Source organism: Talpa occidentalis, unplaced genomic scaffold (assembly GCF_014898055.3).
Source record: "Talpa occidentalis isolate TD23 unplaced genomic scaffold, MPIMG_talOcc4v2.1 talOcc4.2, whole genome shotgun sequence".
NCBI classification, from domain to species: Eukaryota; Metazoa; Chordata; class Mammalia; order Eulipotyphla; family Talpidae; genus Talpa; species Talpa occidentalis.
Window position 1 is genome coordinate 67878959 of NW_023602073.1, and position 21663 is coordinate 67900621.

At 41.7% G+C, this 21663-nt stretch overlaps 1 protein-coding gene across 6 annotated transcripts in view; it reads right to left on the reverse strand.

The window, feature by feature from the left end:
- ADGRF5 (adhesion G protein-coupled receptor F5) overlaps positions 1–21663 on the reverse strand; it is a 102690-nt gene that overhangs the window by 5917 nt on the left and 75110 nt on the right. For 4 of the 6 annotated variants that reach the window (XM_054698855.1, XM_037519844.2, XM_037519843.2 and 1 more), the window contains exons 11-20: positions 18126–18296; positions 15579–15707; positions 15218–15427; positions 12230–12442; positions 8971–9126; positions 7024–7232; positions 5199–5378; positions 1754–3145; positions 534–575; positions 385–444 (exon numbers count right to left, since the gene is read on the reverse strand). In XM_054698855.1, the coding sequence (XP_054554830.1) occupies positions 385–444; positions 534–575; positions 1754–3145; positions 5199–5378; positions 7024–7232; positions 8971–9126; positions 12230–12442; positions 15218–15427; positions 15579–15707; positions 18126–18296 (2762 nt within the window). The remainder of the gene's footprint in view (positions 1–384; positions 445–533; positions 576–1753; positions 3146–5198; positions 5379–7023; positions 7233–8970; positions 9127–12229; positions 12443–15217; positions 15428–15578; positions 15708–18125; positions 18297–21663) is intronic. The other 2 variants (XM_037519847.2, XM_037519846.2) reach the window with 1 other exon arrangement.

Here is a 21663-nt window from a genome sequence, read left to right on the forward strand (position 1 = left end):
CTATCAACTTTATGTTCCACTGTTAAATAGGGTTCTAGTATCTTCATAAATGTGCAAACAGACAAAGAAATTTGAGACAATAATCTCTTTGCAAATCACAGAATTTACTGTTGTTCAAATTGTGTTCTTTATTGACGAGTTTCTCTAGAGGATGTTTCTCTTTGAAATTTGAATTTAACTTCCAATTGATTTTTTCTGTTCTATTTGAATGCCTATCAAAGCTCTGGGGACAGACTCTTCTCCTCCCTAGCTGTGCTTAATAGGCTAGAATGAGATAGGAGCAAAATAGAATGAGATTAGGAGCAAAAAACAGTGGAATAATCTATGCTATAACTAGCTATAGACAGAGGGGCTTGTGAAAGTCTCCATAAAGGAAATACTTACCTTTGAGTGCTGTGAAGACCATCTTGACCGTGAAAACTTATTCAGCAAAGCTTCTTGCACCTGTAATGTTTAAAAGAAGCCAGGGTCAATTCAACAAACCACACACACTTTAGACTTTTCTAAGAGTGTGAAACTATCACTGTTCTTACCTTCTGATCCCAGAGGCATCCAAAGAGTAAAATGAATAATCCCTGAAGAAAAATTTGGGAAGAAGTTCATTTTAATCATATTCTATCATCCAAGAAAAGCACTTTTATTAACCTGACATTGAATTGTACTATCTTTTTTTTACATCAGAGTTTATAGAATGAGTCCAGTAGATGATCGTATTAACAGGGATGCAATAGATCCATACCAAGGGATGTTATATGTAGTAAAGATAATTTTCATATCGTCAACTAGAGGTCCTGCTGGTTATGTTATTAAATACACCTCACACAGTTCTGATGTGGACCTGGGGCAGGGGGTGGAATAACCAATCCTAAGTAATCAAGGCCTATTGTAAAGACATTAGAAATGAGCCTTATAGCCTGGGGCCATGGACCCAGTAGAGGAGCTAGGATTTGCACAATCTTGGCATAACATCGAGGGGGCACATAACATCCAGATTCCTTGCCTCTTCACCAGCGCATGGGAGGCCCATTTTACTACCTCTCCACTGGGCGAGTCAGAATTAAACATTCCCTTCCTTGTGCTCCAAAGGCTTACAGCTATTCTAATAAATTGACTTGCATTGTAATTATTTATGTGTTTTAGGAGAGCAAAGGTGTCTTTTTCATTTTACTAAATCAGAGCAGATTGTCTACATTATAGAGAGCATTCATTTTATTATTACTCTGGAAATGGTTTTAGAAAATATGCCATGTACATAGCCTTTGTTTCATTCACCAAATGATCATGGAGTATCTACTCTGTGCCAAGTCTTTTTTAGACACTAGAGATATAGTAATGAATAAAACAAACACAATCCCTAGTCTCACAAAGGCAGAGCTCATACAGTGCTGGTAGAAACCAACTGGAGAGATTATTTGGTTTAACAGTATTTGTACTTAGAGGACATAATAGACTGGATGAAGATAATGTTGGATAACAGCAAAATCCAGTAGTAAAGGGACTTTCCTCCTACTTGTATTAAAAGACAGTCACATATGTGACTGAATTATAATGCAAGTGATTAGAGACATGAAGTTCCATGGAATCAGAGGAATGTGTCCTTTCTATCTCATAGAGTTCTTGCAATTACCACTCTTTAGGGTTAATACTTCCTCTGGACTAAATCCTCCCCATTCCTACTCCTGTTTGTGTTTCTATCATTAGTTTGTCCCACCAGTGTGGATACTTCCTGAGAGTACTGCACCACATAGCTTACCTGGAAGGCATTGAGGAGAGTAAATACAATATGGAACACAGCATTGCTCCCCTGGAACACAGTGGCAAGACCAAAACCCCAGGTGAGCCCCAAGAGTGGTGTGAGGACCCCAATGCTCTTGCTGATCTGGAAGAGACTGCTTTTCTCCTGCTTGCTTGGCTTGTCCCCAACGGAAGGTCTCAGGATCTTCATGATGACCACGACAGTGATGGTCATGTTCACCACCACAATGATCAGTGCCGGGATGACGAAAGCCAGCAGGGCCTTCGTATCCTCCCAGTTGAGCCAACAGGCATTCTTCCTCGTGTAGACTTCCTGTGGCTGTGTGGCTCCCACGGTGATGACTGAGATGACGAGAGGGCAGCCATAGCCAAGAGAAAATGCAATTGCCTTCTGAATGGACTTGCTGGTGTCATGTAAGATGAAAACCAGGCGGTAGAAGAGCATGAGGCCCAGAGTCAGCATCCAGAAGAAGACACTGAGGTAGAAAAAATGGATGAAGAAGGTGGCGGCCACGCAGGCTGTCTCATTGAGTGGGTAGTGGTTGTCATGGATGGCAGCAGCCACTATGAACCAGGTGTCAGCCACCAGCAGGGAAGCAGCAATGTTCACTATGCAGATGTGGCGCATGTAGGAAGTCCGGTTCTTGGTCACTGATTTCCACACCACAGCTTCCACAATGAGACAGGCTGCTAAACTCAGGATGGAAAAGCACAACCCAATGTAGGAAATGATATCCAGCAGTATTTTCAGGAGCGAATCGGGGTCTGGGGAGTCAGGGGACATGAGGATGGAGAATGATGTTAAGTGGTCACAGCTGCAGGAGATGCTATCCCCATGGACTTCGTTAACATAGCAGCCACTGCTGTCCCAGCCCCCTGTATAATTGGCAAGGTGAAAGTTCCAGAAGACACACTGTGGTGCCCCGCCTGAAGGGTTGTTGATTTTAAAAGTCATTGAAATCCTGAATGGCATGGTTATATTGTGGCTGACAGTGGTTGTCATCACTAAGCTGTTTGCAAAACTCTGTCCTTGAGCATCCCGGCCAAGGATGGTTTTGAGAGTTGGGAAAGCCACAGTGACAATAGATGAATCTGGCTGCAGATTTCCCAGCTGGCACTCATCAATTGCCACGTTGCCCCAGAGGTCAGAGTCTGAGAAAACAAATCTCTGTGTGTAGATTTTGGGGCCAGATTTTATCACCATGCCTCTCATCTGCACATTGGTTTGAGAGATGGACAGGATGGTGCTGTCCTCTGTCCATAGTGCTCTGGAAAATCTTTCCACTGAATCCAGTAACAGTGAGCTCTGGTTGTTCTGTTGCTGTTGTAACTCCTTCCAGGTACTTAACATGGGCTTGTTGAGTATGACGTTAACCGTGGACAGAACATCCTGAAATTGACATGGCATGGGATCAAACCAAGCAAATTCTTTTCATTATAAAAGAAAAAATAACATCTCCATAGAAACACATTGAGTGGATACAAGTAAGAGAAAAAGAGAAGAGAACAATGAGGCATCACAGGTTGTGGGGATCTGTGGCTGACCTTCTTACAGCAGGCAGTAAGCAGAGGTCCCCAAGACTCCATGCCTAATTCAAACAACTAGCAATAGTGACAATGGGAACCAAACCCCAACACTCAGGAAGCCCATACAGCAGGTGGTAGTGATATTTATTAATTATTTTTAATGTATCTTTAAAAGTATAGGCTTTTTAGTGGGTAATATTTTACCAGCAAGGGTGGTCTCAGAAGACCCTCTCAAATTCAGAACATTAAATGGGCAGTGCCAGTGTTATCAAGCACATCTTACTTTGTTAAACAATCCGATTCTCCCACAAACTTGGGCTTGTCATTTTCCATTTCTGTCTTCCCCCAATATATTTTCTGTGCTCTTCTTTGTCTTGTTTTGGTCTCTGGACTACCATCCCTGTAGTTAATAGAATGTTGTCATTCCCCCCATGGCTGTCATCATACCCAGACTCATGAATGTGATCTTACTTGGAGATAGGGTGTTTGTGGATACAATTAAATTAAGGATCTTGAGAAGAAATCATCCTGGAGTACCTAGAGGGACTGTAAACCCAATGAGAAGGAGAAGATAAATGGAAAAAAAGAGAAGGCCATTTGAACACAAAATCAGAGAGAATGGAATGATATAGTCACAAGTCAAATCTTGGAACCAACTGAAGCGGGAAGAGACAAGGACAAGGTCCTCTCCTGGAAACTTCAGAGGGAATATATTCCTGCAGATATCTTACTTTTAGGCTTCCAACCTCAAGAGCCATAAGAGAGGAAATTTCCATCATTGGAAACTGCCCAATGGGTGCTACTTTGTTACAGCAGCCCCAAGAAACATATATAACCTCCTTGCACTCTTATGATCCAAGCTGGGTTTGGCCATTGGAAATACTGGCAAGAGTTCAGAGGGTGGGGCAAGAGTTCAGAGGGTGGGGAAAGAAAGAAGTTGAAATACATTTTTCCTGCTACCCATCACATTCCTCTTACCCACTCTACTCCCTTCAGCATATCTTGTGCTAAGTCTTTCCAAGACCATAGCTCCTGGGATTACTTGGAGGCTTCTGCTCTCCTGCGACTATGAATAACTACTGCGTTGCCTTTCTCCTTTAGTTCTTAGACAACGATGGCTCCCAAATCTTGCTGATTTCTGGGTGCTTCACCACATTTACTTCTTTATCTTTTAATGCTAGCTTTACCTCTATAGGCATCCCTTCATTAATATCTCTTCATCTGAACTCCTGTGGGTGAATAATCTTTCTTTCTAGAACCCTGATTCCTTCAAAGCTTATGTTTAGTACAAGATCATTGAGAATATACCTTGTATATCATCTGAAAAACTTTTCTAGTTTTCCTAGAAAACAGGTAAGAGTTTGTTCTATTTTTTAAATGATTGATTGATTGATTGATTAATTGATTGATGCAAGAACCTGGGTACAGTCCAGATGCACGGGAGGGTGAGAGGATTCACCAGAGACAGAATGGGGAGCAGAACAGGCAGACTGACAAAATACACTGCTAAGGGGAGCAGTGGGTGCGACAGGAGAGGTCTTCAGCGCCATGTGGGATTCTTTCAGGCTGGCCAGGATCGAACCAGCTCTGCAGAGGCTGCAGACAGCTTCACAGTGCGGGGCTCAACCTCCTGCACCACCAGGGGAGGCCCAAATTTGTTCTATTTTAATGAAGAAACTAAAGCAGAGATTCACTAATATATTTTTAGGGTCCCCACATGAATACTGAGAACTCTCCCTAACACCCTAAAAGCTAAAGCTGGCAGTGAATTTTGTGTGACAATAATGTCTCAGAGTGTTGCTCTGGAAAAGAGAGGGAGGAAGGTGCAATAGTTTGGAGTTAGGTTTCTGGATCACAAGCTCTGAGGGGTGCAAGGACAAGACCCTTAAACTCCCGTGAGGCTTAAACAAACTCACCGTCATCATTTCTGTTGTCACTTGGGTTGGAACAGTTGAGAGCAAATCAAGGATGTCGATAAGAGCTCCCAAGCTCCCAGGCGAAGAACTGACTTCATCTTCCATCTTGCTTGTGCTAGTGGAAAGCTCCTTTAGGTATGTAGGGAGCTGTTCATCCTGAGAGGGGCTCTTAACCAAAGCCTAGTAAGTCAAAAGGTGACATAGACAAGCAGAAAAGTGCCAATTGGTCAGTCATCAAATTCGAGGGACCCATCCATGACAAAAATCTGTCACATCTATCTATACTTTCACTTTTTCTCTATGCCTATAAGTATATCCCATAAGGTAACTTGCTTATCTCCTAAACTATCCATGTGTGCTCCCCAGAATGAAGTTAGACCTTATACACAGAAGGGTAACTCTCTACCAATATCATCTTGCATTTTAATTTTAATACCTTTCCAATTAAATTATAAACTTCTCATCAACATGAACCATGTGTTATACTAATTTATCTCTCTTTTAATGCCTAACATAGTACATGTCATAAACTCAGCATAATAGTAGGTATCCAATAAATACAAGCTGAATAGGTCAAACTGATGACCAGTTAAACAAAAAAAGGAATGTAGATGTAATTGTTAGAAAACTAGATTAAAGTTGAGTGAAATTGAAGGAAGACTTGGACAGTCTGTGTGGAAACATATTTACCACTCTGCTTTTTCTTATCATTTATATTACTGATTATTAGGATACACCTCGATTTTCCTGAGACTATTCTGGTTTATATCTGTTATCCTCATTTAATTTGCACCTACAACAATGCTCTGCACATTGTAGGCATTTTAGTAAATTTGGTGTAAGATGAGGAGATATAGAACATAATTAAATGAGCACAATTCAGCATCATCCCTTCTTAATTTTTCTTCCATGAGTGAGACTGTTTGAAAGGTTGTCTGAATATGTTACCAAAACCTATAATCTTCTCTAGGTTCCACATCAGTATTTATTTATTGTAGCTCATGGAATGTTAGGAGTCTCTAACTCCCCCAAATTAAAGGTGAGGTGATATTTATTTATTTTGATGGAAAGAAAGGAATGTTCCCATACCAAACAGCAATAACTTCTTTTCCAGATCAAAGAGGCAGACTAGTCCCTCTTCAGAACTGTAGGTTACCTCTAAGGATGAGGAAATCTCAGACCTACTGAAAAAAAAAACCTAACTATTTGGTTTTTTTGCATGATGAACCTTATTTTTTCATGTTACTCCTCTTTCTGAAAAGATTGGAGCTATTTTCTTGATATCAGAATCATTCAAAGGAAAGTGGTTAATGAAGATAATATGACCTGTCTTTGGGAGGAAATGGAAACAAAAAACTAAGAAATTGAGGTGAAGTTTGTACAACTGGCTCTGGAGGAGAGCACATGTGTTGTGCCTCTGTATTTGTAATTTTTTAAATATTTTATATATATATATATTTTTACATCATTGTTCATTTTTGTACAATGTTTGCTTCCTACTTTCAGATATAGTCCCTATAAATTCCCACCACCAAGTCACCCATCAACCATCAGTATAGTCTCTTGCACTCTTCCTGCCCCTGTTTTAATCCTTCTCCTTCCCCTTCCTCTGCTGAATGTCTCTGATTTAAAGTTGAAACCATCCAATATTTGTAAAATTTTTAAGAAAATTTTTTAATCATCTCTAGGGTCACATCTCCTTTAGAAATAAACAAAGTAGCTTTGAAAGCAACATGAACCAGCCCAAGGCCCTGAGTGCTGAGCATTACAATAAGCCAGACTTATCTTCCCACTAAGAACTGAGAATCAAAGTTGAAAGGATCACCTTGGCCTGCTTGAGCAGGTTATTTATTGGGACTGAGACACAGTTGTTGCTCTTCATCTTCCACTGGGAGCCTATGCATTTGTAGGTTACTGTTCCACCGACCAGCCCACCGGGGCCTCGGGGAAATTTGGAGAACTGGCACAGCTTCTGAACAACTTTCCCAGGCTCCCCGATGCCTATTATGGGATCTTGGCATGTGATGTTTCCCCCTGCATTGCAGACATGGAAATAAAAGGGACAAGTGGATGGATAAGGGACAGTGAAACAACGTCAGACCTTGGTGGAATTTTGCCTCAGTTCATGTTTCTCTTTACCTTTAGAGTTACTCAACTTCTTTATTTCACCCGGATTTTCTAAAACCTCTTACTATTTTTCATGGAACTATGACTTTAATCTCACTTGCTTTTCCTAGTAGAATTTATTTTCTCCGTGCTTCATTCCTATCTTCAATCTCCAGTAATCTACTCTCTGCTGTCTATAAAATCCAAGATATGGAAAATAATTAGAGCTTGATGTGAACCCATCCAGATTAGAGGTGTTGAGTTTATCAGGAGTCCAAAGGAGATAATGCCTGAGTCCAGCATTTCTCAGCTCCATTATAGTAGAATCAGCTGTGAACTTGGACAATGCCTGTGTACAGCTTCACTCCAGCCTGACTAAATCAGAAACTCTCTGCTGGGATTCAGGCAGCAGACTCTTTGTCCCTGCCCTGCTCCCTCCCTACCCCACCCCCCATTTTCTAGTGTGCATCCCAAGTTGAGAAACGCCACCTTAATCCAAAGACATCATTAGATATTCCAGACATTCTCGACTTGAATATCCTAAGTAATATTCATGTTTGCTTTTCTAGTTTCCCTTACAGGTCAATCTATTCACCTCTACTAACATCAAACTTGAATGAGAAAATGTCATTTGTTGCAGAATCTAATCTCCAGGGGACCCTGATTCTGAGCAGAACTATCTTCCACCAACAATTTCATTTAGCATTGAGATCTCAGTCATTGTATACCGATATTCTATTGGTAAAATTCCACGGAACCAGACTTGAAAGAGGAGAATAAAAACGTGAGGATTACGTGTTGATGTCTGGGCTAAGATGGGGGACAAGGAAGAGATGACCTTCGCTGCTCCTGGAAAAGTTGTATCTGGGGGGTTAGAGGGGAGCAACTCAGAGACAGGGAACTGATTCTAAATTGCTTCCTGCTTTGGTGTTAACTAACATGTGAGAAAAGGACCACACATCCTTTTCACACATGTTAGTTAACACTCCATCAACTCAAACAGGCTGGTGACACAGCCATGAATCCTTCAGGTATCAGGGGTTCTATGACTGGGACAAAATCTTAGTGAAGGCATTGCTTATGGTAGAACCTCAGAATCATCTGTTATGCACTTGACCTTCCATCACTGACAAGAGCTGTTAGCATGAGCTATGGCAGAAATGGCTTCCGAATTATGACCCTTACCTTGAATATACTTTGCAGGGCGATATTGACTCAGTGATGACTAAGATAGTCACCAAGTCTTCAAACTAGCTATTTTCATGTCACTCTGTCTTAGGGAAACAGTGCCAGTAGGGAAACCCTGCCTTTGCTGGAACCCCCTAAGTGTTCTCAGACTCACACAGATACCGTCTCTTAAGGAGCATAGCCTCCTAGACTCAGCTGACATATAACTTCATATACAAGTCCTTCTTGATCACTTCCTCCCCACCAATCACCAGGGCAGCTTCTTCTGACCGTCCACAACATGTCTAGTTGTGATATATATATATCATATATATCTCTCCCAGGCTCTAGGCTAGAAAATGTGGCTTGTTTCCAAATCCCCCATACTTAGCCTAAGACCTGCCACACGATGGTGCTCAACATTTGTTTATTGAAAGAATGAATGAATCCCTCCCTGCTCATGACTGTGAGGTTTTAAAGTAATTTAAAATTCTCTCACCAGGAACCAGATGAAGCTTCATTGAGGGGCTCCGGACTGAACCATTAGCGGCATTGGTAAAGAGACAGACCGCATCAACATTTTTTGGACACCAAGAAACCAATCTTGCCGAGAAGTTGTATTTGTAGCACACTTGCTTTCCATTAACTTCTTTTGCTAAGGTAGAATTATTGAAAGGATTAAATCACAGCATGAGTGTTCAAAGCACAGATTTGTTAAAATGATCCAAATAAGCATAAACTTACACATTTTCCCCTGGAATGTGACACATTAATTTTTAATGTGGTTATACTAATTTACTTTATGCCTATAGCTCTTAGAATAAATCCACATTTGCATGTGCACTAGCCAAAACTTTACCTTCACCACTGTAGATGCCAAATGTGTGCCCATGCTGCTTTGTATAGTCATAATACCACCTCCCTATCTCAATCCCATCATACTCTATAAATTTATCCTATCCTGCTTTCACCTGATTAATTTAGAGACACCCTTTTATGCACCTGCCTTTTCCACTGGATTTTAAGGTCTTAGGGAGGAAGTATTTGTCTTATCCATATTTGTCCCGGTACAAAGTTTAATACATGGCACATAGAAAACACTGGATACATGCATACTGAACACAGAATATCGAGATTTTGAAAACTTTAATGTCTATACTGGTGCCCTATCCTTTACCAGTCTTTAATGAGTCCCTGCTTTTCTGAAACTCCAGTGTTCTTTCTGTCTATATTTCTCATTCTGGATAGTTAATGCTATATGCCTAACCTTTTTTTTTTTTAAGATTTATTTATGCATACGAGAACCGGGGTACAGGCCAGATGCATGGGAGGGTGAGAGGATTCACCAGAGACAGAGTGGGGAGCAGAACAGGCAGCTCTACTGAAATCACTGCTGAGGGGAGCAGCGGGTGAGACAGGAGAGGTCTGCCGCACCATGTGGGATTCTGGCCGGCCAGCAGGGATCAAACCCGCGCTGTTGCAGAGGCTGCCAACAGCTTCACAGTGTGGCGCTCAACTGCTAACGCCACCAGGGAGGCCCAATATATGCCTAACCTTTTATGATATAAGCCTTTCTAGATATTAATATATGTGCCCCACTTCTATGTCTCCTTTCCCTTGCCTGTTATAGTGTTTGGCATTGAGCAGTTTCTCATGAATAGTTCTTGAAAGAATGAGGGCCTCCCTGGTGGCACAAGGGGTTATGAAGCTATCCGCAGCCACTGCAGCATGAGGTTCAATCCCTGGCCAGGGAATATCCACATGGTGCAGCAGACCACTCCTGACTCACCTGCTGCTCCCCTCAGCAGTGTATTTCAGTCAGTCTACCTGTTCTGCTCCCCACTCTGTCTCTGGTGAATCCTCTCACTCCCCCACACCTCTGGCCTGTACCCCAGTTCTTGTTTGTATAAATAAATAAATCTTTTTTTAAAAAAAAAACAGTGTGCTGGTAAATACCCCACAGAGTCCTAGAGCAAGTTAGGATTAATTAGGCAGCTGCAGGGACCGTGCAGGAAGGGACTTCAGGAGAGTTAAAAAGGGTTCTGAGATAAGGCAAGAAAAGGAGTAAGGGAAGCTCCAGTGATAAGGGCAACAAATTCCAAAGGGGGGCAAACACCCCAGGACCATGGATAGTGGATGTTCCTGGACAAGGGCAATAAAAAGGGATTCTCTCATAAGGGCTGTGAAACAGGAAGAGTCCAAGCACAGTAGCAGAGTGAGTGAGACCACTGAGAACTAACCCATCACAGAGACTGTTGGGCTTTAGAAAAATTAGGGAAAGAACGTCTATATTCCCTGAGGCACGACTCCACTCTGACTTCCTTGCCCCTCCCTGCCCTGGTCCCCTCCACCCCCAGCCTGGGAGTCCCACTTTATTTCTGTTCCTTTTCTCCTTAATAAACTTTTTCTTTGTCTAAACAAATCTGCCTCTTTTCACTTGCTTGCCAGAGTGTCAGCAAAGTTCCTGCTGAGGCTTCGTGAGACACCAACCCGTCGTGGTCTACTGGTTGGGGCTCAGCATTGCCACTGCAGCCTGGGGGTCCATTCCTGCCTGGGAGACTAGGCCTGAAAACCTGAAATTATGGTATCACTATGAAGATACCTGTGCTTTGAGATTTGGAGGTGTCATCTCATATTTGGTTGACCTTAATCTGTAGGAATCTTGAGGAATCTGGATTGAGGGTACAACCTACCAAAGAGGATTTGAATATTTTTGTAGATGCCTTTAGTTGCTATCAATGGACCACTTTAAATTAATTATCCTTTAGCTTGGAGTCTCTGAACCACATAGACAACATAAATTCAAAGCCCAAACCTGGATGAAGATGAAACAGTTGTCATTCTTAGGGAATGTTTTTACTCACACATTCATGAGGCCAAACTTTACCAGATGATTTTGTTTTCCTAGTGCATTATTTTACAGAGTGTGCCACTCTTTGAATATCTTGACTATTTATCGTGGAGTGGGGAACAAGGCTTTTCCTTTTATGCCCTTTAGAACCTTAGACTGGAGATTCCAGGTTTCCGATATTAGCGAATGCTATCAGGGAAGTTCCAGCATGACCTAAAAAGTTACTGCTATTTTTCTTTTCCTCTTTGGTCTTTGGTTATTTTTCCCACTTTGTTGCATGTTAAATAGTGCATTTAAGAGGATTTTTGGGTACTTTGGTAGCACACCGATTTGTAGCCTGGACTAAAAGACTATCAGAATATCGATTCTACTATATTGAAGAAGTAGAAGGCCTTTGAAGCAACAGCTCCTGCTAAAAAGAATGGTCTTTTTAAAAAAAAAAAATTTAAATTTTTATTTTTTTTATTTTATATATTTTGTACATCATTTTTCATTTTTGCACAATGTATGCATTTTCATTTTGGTTATAGCCCCATACAATTCCGACCCCACCCCTTGTTTTGATCCTACTCCCTTCTTCCCTCTCCCCTGCCCCACGTAGTGTGTCTCTGGTTTATAGTTGCTTGTTTATTTTTACTTTATTATAATTAGTCTTTTTCCTTGCCCCTTATTTAGGTTTTCTAAATTCCTACTATGAGTAAGACCATCCGGTATTTTTCTTAAAAGAATGGTCTTGACCCTCACAGAATTCAAGATTTTTGAAGGACATAAAGTCTCCTGGGATTCTGTGCTCTTCCATTCTGTCTTTGATGCAATCCGGATGTCTCTTGGCCCTCATTTTAAAAATCTTTAAGACTCCACATATATGAAATAATATGTCCGGACAATTTAATTGTTGGCATCTTACCAGCAGGAAAGGACAAGGAATCCATTTGGAAAGTTACTTTGTAGTCTTCATCCTCTTCTATGCAGCACTTTAACTGACGGGAACCTTTACAGGGGACTGCATCTTCCAAAGGGTCTACCATGATGTTGGATTCCAGAGGCAGCGGATGGACGGTGACGTCTTTGGTGGTGATACTGTATGAGTTCTTATATCTAAATATGCAGTGGTAGGTCCCTAAGAGGAAGAAGGCAAAAATGAGATGGAATAAAATAATCACTAAAGAATGTAAAGAAAAGAGAGGGGGGGAGCGAGGAGGGATGGGGAGATTGTGAGTTGTTGGGACAACTTGACCTGTGAGCCCTGGATGGAGTTCATTCTCTCTCTTTTTTTTAAAGATTTATTTACTTTTATACAAGAATGAGGGCACAGGCCAGATGTGTGGGAGGGTGAGAGGATTCACCAGAGACAGAGTGGGGAGCAGAACAGGCAGACTGACAGAATACACTGCTGAGGGGAGCAGCGGGTGAGACAGGAGAGGTCTGCTTTGCCATATGGGATTCTCGCCGGCCGGCTGGGATCGAACCCATGCTGCAGAGGCTGTGGACAGCTCCACAGCGTGGCGCTCAACTGCCTGCACCACCAGGGAGGCCCCTTGGAGTTCATTCTTATCTAGAAAAGTTCAGTCCATCTCCTGTTCTGTTCCCCACTCTGTCTCTGGTGAGCCTTCTCACCCTCCACACTTCTGGCCTGTATCCCAGTTCTTGTATGCATAAATAAATAAATGTTTAAAAAAAAAAAAAAGAAAAGCTTAAGATAAGAGAGTGGTTGATCTTACAAACTGGAAAGAGAAGGCTGGATCAGAACAACCTGCACACCCAGGGCTTGGGAGGCAGAGAGGATTGTGGAGAGCACTTGGGTTGAATTTCATGAAAGGACCTTTTCCCTTTGGACTTTCCATTAGCCATCAAAGGGTGAGCCACCATTGGAGCAGTTGCCATGAAAACAGCATAGTGCCTACAGTTAAGTAAGACCCTTTAATTTTCTTTGCTTTTCTTCTCTGAGATCTAGCTGGCATTAGCTCTCCAGAGGGAAAACATGTAGAACAAGGGGAGAGAGGAACCCCTTTCAATTCCTGTTGGGAGTGAGGGGACATTTACATGGAACATAAAAGGAAAGCCTCATTGATTTAGATGAGAGCAGATATTTTTTTGGTACCTGAGTATGAGACTGTGATATGACAGTTTGATATGACTGAACACCATGACTTCTAGTTAGTGCCCAGGACTGGAAGAGAGCAACTGAAGAGAGCAGGTGTGAGTTCAACCCCAAGAAAGGTACTTCCCTCTCCTGACTATCTCCTGACTATCCAGCTTTTCCTTTCTGCAAATCTCCCTATGCCTTATATGCAAAAAACAAGGTAGGCCTGGATCTCAAGGATCTGGACAGATTCAATCATTTAGTTAATGAACGGCTTCAAAGTGGAGTGGTTAAAGTTGGCCCATCAAGAGAGTCTCAGTTTCATCCTGGCACTGTCATTTACCAGATTTATAGCCTCAGGTAGTTCAGGAGGAAACTGGGCTCCATTTTCCCCATCCATAACTAAGGACCACTAATAACACTATTTCTAAGTTTTTTGTTTTAAATGAGTGAATATATTAAATGCTTAGCACAGTGTCTAGTACACAGTAAAGGCTAAATAAATGTCACCTATTATTATATTAGCTTATCAACTACTCTTTCATTTCAAAGATTTTCGTAACCTCCCAACATAAGCAATGTATTGAGAAAAATGGGAAATAAACATGTTTCTTTCTTTGGAACTAGGTAGGTAAAGCTTTTAGATATTTTTTTTTTAACTACCATTTTTAAAAGTCTCAATAGTTTGGTAAAAGTAATTTAAAAAACAATCTTCTTAATGGCTAGAACACTGGCTTTAGAATCAGGAACTAGTTCCAATTCTGGCTCTACAACTTAAGCCTACATATATTTATCACCAGTTTCCACATTGTTAAAATGGAAATAGTAACATCTTTGCCCCAAAGTCCCCCCCCCTATAGTGCATCAGTGTAGTAACATATTTAATGCAAACTGGTTAGAAAGGCATGGTCCAGTATTACAGGGCGCCCCAGAACCCAAACCTTTCAACTCTAAATAAGTTCTGCTATCTGCTGCATCAAGACAAAACCTACTCTAGTGCATAAGACTTTTAATGGAAAGGAACTTTAATACAATTAGTGTGCAATAAAGAGAAGGAAAGTATATAGTTTCTAATCAAGCACCTGAAGTCACCCATCTTCTTGTAAGTAAATGCCCATTAAAAGGGGGCAGAAGGGGCCTAGCACATCTGGGAGAGAAGGGCAAAATTAAAATCAAGATATGGCCTCCTCGGTGGCGCAGCGGTTGAGCGCTGGGTTGCGAAGCTGCCCTCAGCCTCTGCAGCGCCCAATCGATCCCCTGCTGCTCCCCGGCCTCCGGAGGAGGGTCCCACATGGCACGCAGACCTCTCCTGCCGCCCGCTGCTCCCCTTAGCAGTGTACTTCGGTCCTTCTGCCTGCTCTGCCCCCACTCTGGCTCTGGTGAATTCTCTCACCCTCCCACACTTCTGACTGTACCCAGTGCTTGTATAAATAAAATAAATAAATCTTTAAAAAAAATTAAAATCAAGATAAAGGCTGCCATTATTAACCTCCCTATGGATCTCTCACCTCACATCACTTTCAACCAGTCCAAGACCAAGAAGTAAGCACAGTCTCTTCACATGTCTCTCTGCTCCATGTGCCTCCTCCAGGTCTCCTTCTTGCTCTCTCTATCCTTCCCCCTTCCTTTCTGCTGTCTCCTCTATAGCTTCTCCTCTCTGCTCAGCTCCACCCTCCCTCGGGTGGTGTAGGGAACTGGAATCTCCCTGTCTTGGGGCCCATCCTATTACACCAGGATAGGCTGTGTGGAGGACAACTCCACTGCATGTCAGGGGTCCAGGGGGCAGAGCAGGGCATCTGGTCTCTCACTCACCATTCCACTCTCTGGTGGAGGTCTCGACTGCCAGCACGGACTCTGCTCCATCAGGATAGTTCCTTGAGGTATAAAACTTTTCATATATTTTAATTCCAGCAGAAGTGTTCCAGTACACCTCATCATAGTTACTCACATCACTGATGCACTTTAGAGAAAAGTTTTGTCCCTCAGAAACAGAAATTGAGTCCGGGGTTATTGTAAGGTTGGCTGAAAGAATGCAAACAAAACAGACAAAAGAAAACCAACAACAGGCACAATGTTTAGTTTTTTCTGGTCACATCGACATATGAGTTAAAACAAGGTAGAGACAGAAAGAGTGGCCCATCCTGGCTCTACTGTGTCAACGCGGGGTTGGTACCTTGCTGCTCCTGGGCTTTACTTGTTTCTAGGCTGTTCGCGGTGGTGCTCTGAATGCTCTGAACTGAACTCATTTCCATCACATGCCTTAGGTACTCGTGCACTTCCCCCTTGTGGCTGGAATTATCTCCTGATGATTAGCAGGGCGAAAGGTTGCAAACTTAGGGATGTTAACTTAATCCAAGGTCCCCTCCAACCTCTCCCATGATACCACAAGGGAGAGTAAGTGGCTCAATTTGTGTAACACATTCATTCTCATTAAAATACCTTTAAAAAATAATGCCATGTTGCATTTAAATTTTTCTCTTTCCATGTCTCTTTTCCTTTTGTGAACTCCTCATGGGCCGGACTCCTTTGCATCTCTAACTCTTAGCCTCATGTAGTACACAGTCAGGGCTCCTAAGAAGAGTGACTTCTGGAACTCATTTTGAAGTAGGGGATCATAGAGTTTATTATCCAAATAATTACACCTGGACTGTAACCAAGCTGCATTGGTACTCAAACTGCAAAACTTGCTACATTCATTTCTCTTTTGAAAATTTCCTCATAGGTTTATGAGAAATTATTCATCAAAAATGTTAATAAGAGCCTCACAAATATAAAGGCCTTTATGAATGTTCCACTATTTTTGCCCCTGGTTCTATCATTTCACTCCCCTTTGACCATGTCTTTGACATGGTTGACATATCAAAATGTCATTCACTTCTGTGTCCTATAGGTGACAAATTTCCTGCCTTGAGTTCAAGGCTGGCTCTTTGCTCCATCAGTTAACATCATATTCTTAGTCACAATCAAAAGAAATCAGGGAGGGACTCCCCCGGTGGCACAGTGGTTGAGCGCTGAGTTGCAAAATAAATAAATAAACAAATAAATAAATAAATAAAAGAAATCAGGGATTTCCATACTAGCCTTTAGAAGTTGGGATTCACATGTTGAAATCTAGCCCTAAGTCACAAGTCTGGTATGATGTGTCCTTTGCCTGGCCCTCATTGGCTATAGGGATCTGCAATGGCTTCCTATGGCCCAGCTGTTTCTGAGATTAGAAGGGAAAAGGCTGATGGGACCATGAACCTGGTTGCCTTGATTCACTAATGAGCTTCAAATCACCAGACTGGTGGTTTTCAGCTGCCCCTCAGACAGCCAAAAGCCCACATAATCAAACAGCTCTCAGAATTAAAACTTGGGGTGAATAATTGTTCTCACTAGAAAACTAAAACTTGTTCAAAAGACTCATGAACTCTTCTATGGGAAGAATGTTTTCAGAGGAACCAGGTTTTGCTCTGTGTAAAGATGCTAAATCATGGTAGACAATGTGAACAAGAGTCACAAGTTTTGTTGATATCAATCCTTTCTCCAAATTGTTCGAGGGGGCAGGGGGCTGACGATTTATCTAAATAGCTCATTTTTGTACAATAGATGTATTGTCAAGCCATGGATTAACTCCCTGACGTGCATGGAGGCTGACACCCTAACACTAGGTTTTAAGAAAAGAAAGCAGCTATATTGCAAATTGACTAGCAAGGAGGCAAGAGGTAAACTCAAATCTGCCCCCTGATTTAGGGAGTGGGTGATTGACATTGAAAACAAGAGTTAAATTTCGTTGGCTACAGGCAAAGACTTGTGGACTGGACTAAAGTTCTTTGGCTTGTTATAGAGAAATTTGTACATGGATAATATGAGAACTTCCCCCCCACCAATCCCTCCCCCCAGATAACTGGGATTTTGAATTTTTGTCAGTGGACTTCTCTCCTGTGAATAACCCACTTCTGTGTTTTCAGTCTCCTGCCTCCAGTCCGCCTTGGAGCTCAGCTCGACCATGTGCAGATATACTGCACTTGTGAGTACAAGCCTCAAAGAAAAAGTTACATAAGTTTTTCTTTTTCTTTTGTGCCCTAGGATCTGTGAGCAATTTAACCATGTAGCCCCAGTTACAGGTGGGAAAACAAGTTTGCCCCATTTTTCAAATAGGTTGGTGGTATAATGCTTCATGGCATGAGGAGAAGAAATGATACTTTGAAGAGGCCACCTAAGTTGAAAGATTATAAAGCATTTTTTTACAACTTTAGACTGATCACAAAATATCAGATTATCAAAGATTTCTATAGCATTTTTTTTTTTCTAGAATAAGTGACATGGGAGAAAAGGGTTGATAGAGGGAGGGAAGAGGTAAAAGTTGGGAATGAGCCAGGCTATAGGAATTCAAGAGGCAGAGAATGGAATTATGAAAAGAAATGGAGAAAACTAGGGGTGTTTCCCTCATTATAAAGTCAATGATTAAATAGGACTGATCTGAGTAAAAACATTCTATTTCCCAGTCTACTTTCTGCTTCACCTGTGCACTGTAACCTTTCCTTCCCAGCAGCCTTTGTTTCCAAGCCCTACCCTTCTTGATTTTAAAGACTTCATCTGAATTTAAATGGCAGAGAGGGAAATGATCTTCTGTCTCCCACCATCAGGGGAGGTCCTGCTTTATTGCTCAGAAGTAATCCCAGCTGATGGGCAGCCCTTGATTTTGAGGAGAAGGCTAAAAATTCTAGGGAGTCCTTACCCACAGATGTGAATGTGACTTCTATGCTCTGACTGCCTCTGGCTCCATGCGTGCTGATGAACTCACACGTGTAGATCACTGTTGTTCCAGAGGAGCCACTGGGACACTGAGTTCCATCAGGTTGGAGAGTGTATCTGCTGCAGCCTGAATCTGTGTCCGTCTCAGCGATTCCTGCAACGACAGAGCAGTTCTTTTGCTGTCACAGTTGTCTGACTCTCTGATTTAGTAACAAAGAGGCCAAATCAGTGAAAAGGAGCTTTTTTTTATATTAGATTTAGTTCCTTTGAGAGGAGAGGTAGGATTATATAGTGGTTAGGGCTGTGAATTCAGGAGCCTGGGTGTCTGGGTAACTCTAGCATTTACTAGCAGGGTGTTTTTGATAAAGTCACTACGATGCTCTGTGTCGCACTTTCTCCAGATGTAAAATGGGATATATAATAAGACTTATGGCCCAGGATTAAGTCAGGTAATATGAATTAATATTTGTAAACAGAACAGTGCCTGCCCCCTAACAGAGACCATTAGTTATAGTGGGGGACTCTAAAAACAAAAACAGAGTTGCAAGACACCAGCAGGTGATTTCAACTAGAAAAAAATAAAAGATGTCATTATTGAAAGGAGGAAGAAACAAGACTGGAATGTGTGATATTCATCTCCTTCGAGGAACATTTTCATACCTTATTCTGTCTTTTCAGTTTATATGTTTTAGTGGACATTTCAACTTCATTCATGCTTTTTCAGGTTATTAGTAGTTTCTCCTTCAAAATAGTTCCTCTTTGATAATTTCCTATTCAGCATTTTCCATTCCCAAGAGGCCATTCCCTCCCAGCCATTTTTAGTTCTTGCTGATATCTCTGTGATACCCTCTGAATTTTTTCAACCCTACTTCCCCTCACTCTTTCCTTCAACCTTTCCTACTACCACATATTTTTAAGGCAATTTTGCAAACACTGTCAATCTTTCAAAAAAAAATAAACAAATGCAATAAAGCTTATGATTAGTTCTAACATGAATGCATCTTACTCAGTCTTGGCTGACTATTCAATGACAGTTAAAATATTTCGATTGCTGTGTTTTCTCTAGTCCTCATATTGGTTTTTCAATAAAACAAACTGATTTCCATCTTCCCTACTTTGAGCAAATTATTTCCTAGTTCATCAGCTAAGTGTTTCTACTCATCTCTAAGACTAAGCCCTGCTCAAGCAGGAACAAGGAACTGGTCTAGGGAATTCCAAAATAGCTGAGCAATAGTTTCAAATAGCCCTAGACAAGCCACATACAGAAGTTTCCAGGTGCCCCATACCATAAAATGCCTATCTCACTATATCTCAAGTTATCTTTACAGTCCACTGAATTCTTGTGATCTGAGGAGACAGGGAAGCCTTGGCCCCTGACGAGAAGCAGCATAAACTAGACCGCGGAACACTTGTGTGAGGAAGCTGAGTGACCTGTTACAGACACATTACAATGCTAAGGTCTCCACCTCTAGACAGTATTTGCCCTCGATTTTCTGAATATGAGATGAAAATGAGGGGTTGGACCAGATCCATGGCTCTTACTTCACTGTGCCCAAGAAAATCTCCTGTGAAATTTAATTAAATTGAATGCTCTTGTACAGAGTTCAAACCCAGAAATTCTGATTTATTTGCCCCACGATGGACCCCTGACAGCTGGTCTTTTCCAAAAACAGCTAGGATGACTCTCACCTCAGGGCAGCCAGGATGGAGACTGCTGGTCTGCAACAACTCTTACTACTTCTAGTTGCTTCTGTACTTAGTCCCTGAGGCTGGCCTGCTCCTGAAGGCACTTTATAAAATGATTTGAAAGCCACAGACTTATTTCTGCTCAATAAAGAAAAAAAGTCTCACTTCTTTATCTCTTACTTATGCCCTGTTTAGCTTCAAAAATAATATTTTATATAACACACACATATAACACACTCACAAATGTAAGTGGAGCAACTGGAAAGAAAAGACATAGTAAAGGGGGATAGCAGGATGGGAATGGATATGTTGCTCCCCACCTTGTCATCATGTGTCTTGACAGTCAGACAAGAGGGGTTTACACACTGTTGTAAAGAGTAAATTGCTCTGAATCTCCATGGCCCAAAGGAATAGCATAGGCTGCCAAGAGGAAGTTCACGGAGTCATTTGGAAACAGTTTTACTTGTGGGCAATAAGGAAGTGAAGGCTCCATTATTTTTGATCATCACACCACCTAAACAGAGTTATTATGAAGCTACAGATTTTACAGTTGACCTTAAATCCAATTGGTCAAAACATTCCCATACAGGCAAAATGAGTACTAAATACAGGTAAGCCAGAAACTGCACCAATAATAGTGATTATTAGCACTTGTACTACTACTACTACTACTACTACTAGTTGTCATGTTAAACTATTGCTTCTGCTACCATCACAGTGAGTATCATTAGTTGCCACCTGATGATTTGAAAAATCCTCCCTATTGCAAAAAAGATCATCCTTTTACATCGAGAAATTCCACCAATTCCATTACTTCCGTTCTGCCTTATCTCTTGCGAGAGTGTTTTAAAAATGAAATGCAAGCACTTCTGAGAAGAGGTAATGCAGTCAGTTCTATGGCTTTCTATTGACTTGGAAACACAGGTGCTGAAAGAACTTGTGGAATTTGAAGAAAGATTGTTGCAGAGAGGGGGCAGCCAGGGGAGGGGGCGGAAGGGTAGGGTGCCAAGAGCAGAAGCTGCATTCATCAGAGAACTGATTGTGCAGGTCCCCAGGCAGCAGGTTCAGGCAGGAAGTCCATTGTTTCCAGTCTGTCCAGCCTGCACTGGGCTTTGGAAATGGCTGAAGAGTGGTGGCCCCAGAGAGGTCTCTGAGCATCTGTACCTCAGATTTCCTGGTTCCCCAGCCAGAGGGCAAGGTATTTCACCTCGAGACTTGAAAGCTTCTAAGTCAGTACCCTGGCAACTTTGTAGGGTCTTTCGTCCATCTGGCAGTTCCTTCAGGATGCCTACACCTCCTCTTCTTTAAAAATCAGGAAAGTGACTAAATGTACCCTGTGTCAACCTTTTCAACAGCTGCCAGAGGACTTTACCATTCTTTTGACCACTTTAAAGTTGAATATAGACACTGCTGTTGAAATGCACTTTGAAAATAAATGTGCTCCAGAAAAGTTGCATGTAAAATGATCACTAATCAATTTTTAAAATAGTTTAAAATAGCCCAATGGCAAAGACTTTGCGCAACAAAACCTTACCACACTAATGCACTTCATGGGCAAAGTCATATTTTACTTTAATGAATTATTACTTTAACGAGGAGCACATCATATTGCCATTTCTTAAGGGGAGGACTGGACCTCATCACATGAGATTTATATGTAGAAATCAGTCTTCTGCTTCAGTATGAACTCTGACAGATCAGCTTGCTCCAGCACTGGCTCACCAGGCATGCATAACAGAGTCTCGTCTAGACAAATTCTTGTCTCGTGAAATAGTACTTGAGATGAGTTCCAGTTCTTCCTTTTTTTTTTTTTTTCCTTTTCTTATCATGGTGAC